The sequence below is a fragment of the Engraulis encrasicolus genome, unplaced genomic scaffold (genome assembly GCF_034702125.1).
Source record: "Engraulis encrasicolus isolate BLACKSEA-1 unplaced genomic scaffold, IST_EnEncr_1.0 scaffold_1370_np1212, whole genome shotgun sequence".
In the NCBI taxonomy this organism is placed as follows: Eukaryota; Metazoa; Chordata; class Actinopteri; order Clupeiformes; family Engraulidae; genus Engraulis; species Engraulis encrasicolus.
In genome coordinates this window covers 1-9,759 of record NW_026944868.1, presented here as the reverse complement: position 1 = coordinate 9,759, position 9,759 = coordinate 1, and the positions used below count along the sequence as shown (strand labels likewise).

At 40.4% G+C, this 9,759-nt stretch overlaps 1 protein-coding gene across 1 annotated transcript; it reads right to left on the bottom strand.

Moving 5' to 3' along the window:
* Positions 1–6,212: 6,212 nt before the first annotated feature.
* Positions 6,213–8,565, bottom strand: LOC134442275 (protein NLRC3-like; the record flags this gene model as incomplete). Its single annotated transcript, XM_063192514.1, has 3 exons — positions 6,213–6,386; positions 6,505–8,266; positions 8,370–8,565. Coding segments are annotated over 3 exons (2,132 nt in total), but the record flags the coding sequence as incomplete, so codon positions are not given.
* Between the last annotated feature and the right edge of the window lie 1,194 nt (positions 8,566–9,759).

Sequence of the window (9,759 nt, the reverse complement as noted above, 5' to 3'; positions counted from 1 at the left end):
TTTTGCTATGATTGGAGTTAGAAATTATACATAATTACCACCTTATAAGCCAGTCAAGCTACCTAACACGAAAAAGGGCAAAACATGGGACCAAATTCCCAATAGCTAAAATGGGTTTCCCCTTTGGCGTTATTGCTCCCAACGGTTTTAGTGACATCCTTGTCGGAACAAGTTATTTTGTCTATGCTGAAAAAGTAGACAAGTTTACCTCCTGTTAATGATAGCCCAAATGCGATTGTGTCTACTCTTCTAAAGACCTACCCTTCGCACTATAGTGAGGAATGTAGAGAGTGAAGGTAGATTTTTTGCATATGGTAATGGTGATAGGGGGGGGGGTGTTAAGTATCAGTACGTAGCGTGAATCAATTACTTTTGGCCATTGTCGTTTTCTGGTTAAGCCCGTTGTATCACATTTGACCACATACTTGTAAATAAATAGATCTGTTTTCTCAATGCGTTCCTGTCTGTAGTGCATTACAGTGTGACTGGACGTCCGTTTCTCGATTCTTGTCGATTGCTAACCGTCTTAAGTGCGGTCTTGAGTTGGTCGTAAGTTGCGTCTTGAGTTGGTGCTTAAGTTGCTCTTGAAGTTGATCTTAAGCTGGTCTTCAGTTGGACTTTAGATTAGACCGCAAGACGACGACCGAAGTCGCGAACACGAACCCTTTGGACCTGTACGTACGTACGTTCTCAAGACAAGAGGAAGTCTCTTCGGAATATGCTTGGAGGTGTCCCTACGCCGTCAGGCTCGGCTGTCATTGGTCGCAATGCAAAGTAGTGACGGCGTCATGATTCACATGGCTGCTCAGATGTACAATAATTACAAACGCTATCAAAGTCTTACAAATCCTTTGTCAACACAACCCGGGTGCCCTCAAAACCATTCCCTCTCCTTCCCCCCCCCTTTTCGTTCGACGCAGAAACCAATAATGCATTACATGTCACAATGTCTTATATTTTTTATTTTTCCGGTGTTATGGCTACATTTCCAGATTCATTACGATGAAGTCTTCAGTAACTTCTCTCAGTTAAACCGGTGGTTGGTGGGATGAAGTTGGTGGTGTGAGAAATGTATGCATGAGTTCGTCGACTGTTTAACATCTCTAACAATCCATAATATTCTCCTCTGAGTCCGCTTGAGTTCTAATTTTCACAATAATGGTTGGCGCAGTGGGAAACAAATACCCCGCCGCGCACAACCCCCCCCCGTGGTCGGATTGCTGCACACATTGTGAACGATCTTCTACTATGTCATTGTGTGTCCTATAGACTTACGCTCAGCTACACGAACTCCAACCCATCGCAACCCCCTAGGGAAAAAAATGCAGCTGTAATGAAATAATGTGAGGATGAAGCCTACGTCTGAAAGGCATGCGACATCACATTGGGATTCATTTGAATCATTGCACATTTAACTTACAACGCGGCCCGCTGTCATGATGCGCGAGGCAGAGTGGTTGAGAAGATGGGCCATGCCTGCAGACGCTACGTAGGATATGTCGCGGCTGTCTTTGGTCTCTGTTGTAGGTCAAATATATGTCTAACCGTTTGTTACCCATATCTCTAACTTGAAGTGACTCAAAGGCGCTTGCCTGGAAAGCTCAGTCGTACTGATAGTTGATCAGAATGTAGGCTATTTTTATAAGCGTTAAACTCTGTAAACCCCAAGGGAATTTGCCTTTCGGGCTGGCCTCCTGTACACATGACTCTGGCCAACACCCGAACGCCATGTAGAAGAACTCTAGTGCGAGACAACTAGCGAGGTCCTTCTCCCCACATTGCGATCAGTTGGCACATGTTCAATGATCGGTTTGAAATATGATAATGCGGAAAGGCATTTCGATCATTCTAAGAATATATATTTTGGTTTGTTTTATGGTCGTCTCCTGCCTGCCACACCCCATTAAACGCGCAAAATAGGCTAACAAGAAAATACATTGCCATTATGACCTTTCACCCAATACCCCCAAACCCGGCTGTAATAAGATGTGGCCAGGAAGGTGTGGTAATGATGCACGGAGGGTTCCCGCCAACCCAGTACCTCATACACTGACACGTCTCCATGTGAAAGTCCGTTCACATAATACTCGTGTCCAATCAGCAATCATGCATCGACCGAATCTCCAGCCCCCAATAACCAAATGTCGGTCTACATATCAACTGGTAGCATAATCACTCCAAATAAACCTACACAGAAATGGGCCGGTGAAAGCGTGATGGCATGATATACTATCCCTAATCTCGTCACCGGTGCGTGGTGGTAAACTGGTAACCTATCCATTTCGGCTGAAATTGTTAAATTAATGCGCCGGTGCCTTATCTGCACAACCATTATAATCCTGTATATCCACTTCCACTCATCTCTCGCGATCTTCTCTCTCCATCGATTCTCTCAGCTCTCGGCCTTCTCTCTTCTCTCATCATCTTCTCCTCTCTCTCACTGTGTGGTGGTGTGTGTGGTGGTGGTGGTGTGGTGTGTTGTGTGTGTGTGTGTGTGTGTGTGTGTGTGTGTGTGCGCGCACACACAGGCTGGAAAGACTGTCTTACGAGCGACTTAAGACCTTGGTTACAACATCTTAAGAACGAACAAAATGGCTAACGTCGTTAGCAAAGGCCACTGTCGAGAAATGACCCCAGGTCTGTGTGACAGCCATTTTATCACCTGCTTGGTCCTTATGATGGAGCCTACTGTTAAAGTATAGTAGAGAATGCAATTTGTCGAAGATCAAAGATCTCCCTTTAAAACATATAATGCGGGGAGTGGCTTTGTATGCAGCTTAAAACCCATATACATCCATCAGCACTGTATTTTAACTCTACAGATGAGTTGGAACAACTTGTGCTACAGTACTAATAAACCAATCAACCAATGAACTACTGCACCCCCAAGCCATCATGGAGGCTGACTTTTGAAGTTAGCGCTAACACAAGTCGGATGGTCAATTTTCACTCTAGCACAGGATGTGCAAGGCACTATTTTCAACAAAAAAAGACATTTGTGACTTCTGTAAGCAAAGGACAGTTTCCCATGTCTTCTGGGTCTATTTCAAGTGAGCTCGGGTGCATAGGAGAATGTTAATACCCTCTATCATTTACACCACATGAAACGATCTTAACCCTTTAACGCATAACATGGGTCTAAATAGACCCGGCTGAGTTTAACATTTCTATATCTTGTAAGAATACAATTTTCTCACTCAGCACTCCATGAATTCCTCAATTGTCTTGTTTTTGTCCCTTAGATGACTTTTTTTTATTTTTATGCATCATAACGGTTTGCGTGAAAACACTTTTTAGTTACTACCCCTTTAACGCATAACATGGGTCTAAATAGACCCGCATTCATTTCCTATGTAATTTCATCACAAGCTTAATGTCTCTTAGCCATATTGTAAAAGGATTTTGATTCTTTTACTAAAAGTCCAACTTTTTATCATTTATGGAGTATTAACTCCCAACATCAATACTTATTTTAAATTCATGATGGTTATTCTTTGATATAGAAGTCATTTTATATAAGTATATGATATTTAGACACATGGGTCTAAATAGACCCGCATTCATTTCCTATGTAATTTCATCACAAGCTTAATGTCTCTTAGCCATATTGAGAAAGGATTTTTATTCTTTTACTAAAAATTCAACTTTTTGTCATATATGGAGTATTAACTCTCAACATTAAAACTTAATTCAAATACTTTATGGTTATTCTTTGAAATAGACATCTTTTTATACAATCATATGATATTTACACACATGGGTCAAAAGTGATCCGCATTCATTTTTTTAATATACAGAATTATTAGGCAACATGTTTTTTGACCATATTGTCTTTTGTATGCTTATTTTCCAACAGGAATCTATATGAACTTGAAAAACCTATCGGATTTAAGCCATTCCAGGCCATGCATATTTGTATAAAAATATGGGGCTGTGGTCGAAGGTGCCCAACACCTTATATCAGGTGTGTGCATAATTATTAGGCAACTTGTTTGTCTTCTTGGAAAATGGGCCACAAAATAGATCTAACAAACTCTGAAAAGTCGTAACAATTTGAAGTCTTCTCGAGGGATGTGGCTTTCGTGAAATTGGCAAGACGTTGGTCACTTTACCACAGACTTATGAAATGCATCATTACAAAGTCATCAGTCTCGTAAGAAATGTCACACGCCAAAAATTGAGAAGAATTTCAGGTGGAGCTAAAAAAAAGTATTACCCTACAGTCCTATAATATTACACAACAGAAACCTACACCAAGTGTCCAGAAGAATAGGGCATTGAGAACTCAAGAGATATAGCCAAGGTAAGAAGGGATGACACTACAGTAGACAAGTTAATTAAGTCAAGACTGGGTCAAAAATACCTGGGGACAGAGTTTTCAAAGTTAGGCCTATATGGACTTGGGAAAGTGACTCTTGACAGACAGGGTGGATGAGCCCATGGCTGGATCATTGAGAGGAAGACATTTGCATCTTTTGAAGACCATGGTATTTATGCTGTACTTTGCTGGCATTTGAGTGGAACTCAGGAACTCATGTACAGTAAGTGTGCACATTGCTGATCTAGCCATAGACTCATCTACCTGGTCCATTAACAGTCACCTTCACTAGTTCATAAAACCATTGAAAAAAAACTGTCTAAAGACATTTCTTGACCCAGTCTTGACTTAAGTTTCTTGTTGAGTCATCTTCAGGTTTCAGCCTTTTTCACCTTGGCCATGTCTCTGAGTGCTGAATACAATGTTCTTGTGGACACTTAATGTAGGTTTCAGTTCTGGAATATACACAGCACTGCAGGTAATACTTTTGTGGTAAGTTTCATCTTCAATTCTTCTTAAATCTGGTAGTGACTTTGTGAGCTCATGTCATGTGACACTGATGGCTTTGTAAACAGTGCTTTAGCCGGATGTGACCAATATTTCAAGACAGCCACACCCCTCTGGAAGACATCAAAATTGTTTTGTTAGATGTCTTTTGTGGCATATTTTCCCATAGGAAAGCAAAGTTGCCTAATAATTATGCACATTAATTATGCCCTGATATAGGCTATTGGGCTCCTCCGATCCCTTATTACACAAATATGCATGACTTGGAATGCTTAAATCCAATAGGTCAGCAGTGGTCAACAGTGGTCAAAAACAGTTTATTTGTTCCTGACTGGAATCTTTTAAATATATATTAGTTCCTAACGTGAAACACTTCAGACTTAGGCTATGTCTGCAATAATGGGGGAAATTATTTGTGTGTTTATTTATATAAGACACAAAAATAACACCCATTTTGTGCATTAAAAATAGTCTAAATCACAACTTTTAATCCATTAGCTATTAAAATACATTAATTGTGGAAGTTATTATAGTGAAAGACTTAGATTTCCATTAGAAATGAATGTGGGCTATTTCGGTCCACGTCTAGAAATTAGTGATTTAATTCCAAATTCATGTTTATTTGTAAAATAAAAATATAAGAACATTTTTTAAAAATACTTTTTTGAATTAAGGACCACCTATGTAATTACTTTTAGAAGAATTATGGGATAAAATGTATTGGTTTTAGAAGTTGTGTGAGAGAATACATGATTAATGCTCAGAAATACATTGGAAATGAATGCGGGGTCATTTAGACCCATGTTATGCGTTAGTGTGAGTCCAATGGCTTATGCATTAAAGGGTTAATATGGTCAAGGTTTTTCACTAGCGTAATTTCTTGGAGTGCTAGAGTAGACTACAGCCAATATACATTTCATGATGTCATGAACCTATACAAATAATTTTAATGACAAAAATATGTCTTAATAGACACACAATCATGGTAAATCAAGGTAATTCAAAACTTTACGTACAACTAATAACTATGGAAATTATTCCCACGGCATCTTTCATTCTGAGTGAGACAGCCTCTCTGTGATGGTTTAATACATGGACACTCAATTATCCATCAGTATAATTAATTTTGTAATTTTCCTCCTTATGTTGTTTTAGCTTATTTGGATGTTATTACATTTCACTGATCCCTGTTTCGTTTTTTTAGAGACGTGTAGCAGTTATTAAATTAGAAATGAGTACACATAACCCCCAAAACAATGTTTTCTCGATGTTAACAAATAGTATGTTTTCACTATTCTCCATCTATGAATGGATTGACTGTTTTGAAAATGATAGCATTTTGATTTTATTCACCAGAGTTGGGGTTTGTAATGAACACAAGTCTCACCTCAGAGTCTCCAGGCAACAGTTTGGGTTCTTCAGTCCACAACACAGTTCTGTGACTCCAATATCCCCAATGTGATTGTCACTGAGATCCAGTGATCTGAGTTTTGATGAGTCTTTGCAGAGGATGGAAGCAAGTGTTGTACAGCTCTCTTCAGTGAGCCCACAGTTGTTGACCCTGAAGTGAAAAAAGCAACCACTGACTTAGAGCTGTACTATTAATGACCTTGGTTATATGCTTCTGTGTCATATGTGCTTCACATATCAGAGGCAATCATTTTAAATGTTTTGCTTACCAAGTTGTGTGGGACTCCTCCATTACTGGCCTCAGCCTCAGGAGAGCATCATGAGATCTGATGTACTTCTTCAAGTCAAAGACATCCAGACTCTGGTCTGACGTCAGCAGCACAAACACTAGAGCTGACCACTGGCCAGGTGAGAGCTGGGCTTCAGACAGTGTCCCTGCACTAAGGAAGCTCTGGATGTCCTCCACTAAGGAGTGGTCATTGAGCTCATTCAGACAGTGGAAAAGGTTGATCATTCTTTCTGAGGAAGATGCTTCCTTGATCTTTCCCTTTATATACTGGATTGTTTCATCATTGCCCATCTGTTGTCTTCTATGTAATAGTCCTTGTAGAAGAGACTGATTTGATTCCAGAGAGAGGCCAAGAAGGAAACGGAGGAAAAGGTCAAATCGTCCATCTTCATGAGCTAAAGCTTTGTCTACAGCACTCTTCTGCAAAATGATCATTGATTCTGCCATTGTAGGTGAACACGGTGTGGATATTATATCTTTACTTTCAACTGCCATCAACAGCGCATAAAGAGCTGCGAGGTACTCCTGGATACTGAGGTGCACAAAGCAGAACACCCTTCCAAGAAAGATGCCTGATTCTTCTCGGAAGATCTGGGTGCACATCCCAGAGAAAACAGTTGCTTCTTCGACGTCAATGCCACACTCTCTGAGGTCTTCCTCATAAAAGATCAGATTGCCCTTCTCCAACTGTTCATAGGCCAGCTTTCCAAGATCAAGGATAAACGTATGGTTCCATTGTGGCTCGAGGTCATGCACATTGTCAAATTTGCTGCTCCTCTGTCTGGTTTGAAAAGTGAGGAAATATGTGTACATTTCTGTCAAAGTCTTTGGAATGTTTGTGCTTCCTAAGGAAAAAATCATCTCAAGAACTGTAGCAGCGATCCAACAAAACACAGGTATGTGGCACATGATGTGGAGGCTCCTTGATGATTTAATGTGTAAAATGGTTCTTCTCGCAAGACTCTCATCACTGATCTTCTTCCCGAAATACTCCTCCTTCTGGGAGTCATTGAACCCTTGCACTTCAGTCACCAGGTCAACACAATCAGGAGGGATTTTGCCGACTGCTGCTGGTCGAGAAGTTATCCATAGTAGGGCAGAGGGGAACATATTACCCTTCAGTAGATTTGTCAAGAGCACACCCAATGAGTTATTCACTGTCATGTCAGTACAACTCTCATTTCCCTGAAAGTTGAGTTGGAGTCGACATTCATCCAGACCATCAAAGACAAAAAGCACATTATATGTCTTCTGCCTGCAAATGGTTAACTGCTTTAGCTCTGGATAGAAGTGGTGAAGAAGATCCATGAAAGAACACTCTTTGTTTCTCATGAGGTTGAGCTCCCGAAAGCAGAGTGGAAAGATGAAATTGATGTCTTGGTTGTCATTTCCCTCAGCCCAGTCCAGGATGTACTTGTGCACAGAAATAGTTTTGCCGATGCCAGCCACCCCCTTTGTGAGAACTCTTCTGACGGGTTTGTCCTGACCGAGTAATGGTTTAAAGATATCAGCACATTTGATTGGTTTCTCTTGTCTGGTCGGTCTCTTGCATCTGTACTCTATCTGTCTGACTTCATGCTCCTCATTTACTTTCCCACCATCTCCCTCAGTGATGTAGAGGTCTGTGAAGATCTTTTGCAGCAGAACAGAGTTTCCGGGTTTGGCTATTCCTTCAAACACATGCTGGTACTTGTTCTTGAGATTTCTTTTCAAGTCATTTTGGCAACATACATTAATCTCATCTATTGAAAAATAAGAAACAATGTTACTTAAAAAGTTTTCCAACCCAAATCAAATGAAAATACAAAACGTATAACAAAATAACAAATAGCTAAGGTTTCTTACTTTCATTTAATGTGTTGGCAAGATCCTGGTGCTTCATCTTACAGAGGAAGTGCACTGCCATCTTGAGAACTCCTTCTCTGGCATCACTCTCTTCTTCTGATTTCATCTCAAAATGTTCTTGGTAGTCTGGACTAAGAATCTGCTTAAACCTCTGCAGCTCATTTTTTACAAAGGTGATGATCTTCACCTCGAGCACCTAATGGATAGATCATTGATTGGTTAGCATTTGCTATCGCAAGCTAATTTGTCCATTTTTTTGGTAGGTGTTGTAGGTTGGTAGGTGTTAGGTTGGTTTAGCTCTAACATACCCACATTTCTAAAAAAAATCTCATGAGCCTGAATGCTGTGACCAGGGGAGCTTGTCAACGTCAACAAGTTACCATTAAAAAAAACAACAACATCCCAGACATATTGACTACACTCGCAATCATGTAGTTTTCCCTCCAGTGTCCACTGTCATTTCTCCTGTGTTTTTGTTTTGTTTTGTTTTTTGGAGGGGGGGAATTGGTGCGTACCATACTGGTCAAGTCTGCAAAAGATCATCTAACAGGAAAATGCACTTGTATGGGGACTGGTGGTGGGGATGCTAGTTCGCTATGCTATCTAGCTAGCACGAAATTGCTAACAACTTACAACTAAGCCTAAATAAGGGAGCCTGGGTAAGACAACTATTTTAACTCATTCTACAGTTACTTTTTATGGATCTGTACAGTATGATCAGCTTACTGTATCATCAAAAAAGGGTTGCAGATTCTTGGGACAGAGTAGCCTTGTGTGGTCATGCATTCAGCTCACATGAGAGAGCATTGTTTAGCCTCAGACCAGCTAGCCTTCACCACTCCAATCGGCTTGTGAAATGTTGGATATGTAATCAGTACTTTATCAAAAGAAAATGCATTGAACAAAATATGACAATATCACTATAACAGAAACATGATGACAGTAATCATCAATCTGCAGTAAGCTGGACTGCCTGACTCCCCTTCTCACACACACACACACACACACACATGGTACTGTAGGAGACTGTGATTCATTGCCCAAGGAGAAGAGAGCACAAATAAACAGAGGGAGGACGATGAGACAGTATTTCTGTGAGTTTACAGAGTTACGTGCACCTGCTGTCATGATCCATTGTGCGCGCCAGCAACAAACCAAAACACTCTTGTTTTCGAGCCCACCCCGTTATATTTCTGTACATTATTAGGTTGAAAAGATTATATAAACGATGTTTTGTTCAGGCTACAGATGACAGAAGACTCTGTAATTGCATCTGATCGGTTTGGTGGTGTTAGGACGATGTCATTATGGGCAAAAACGTTTGCAATTATAGTTCTACTTCAAATTGCGTTTTCTCAGCTTTTTGGCTAGAAAGCAGCATTTTGGGGAA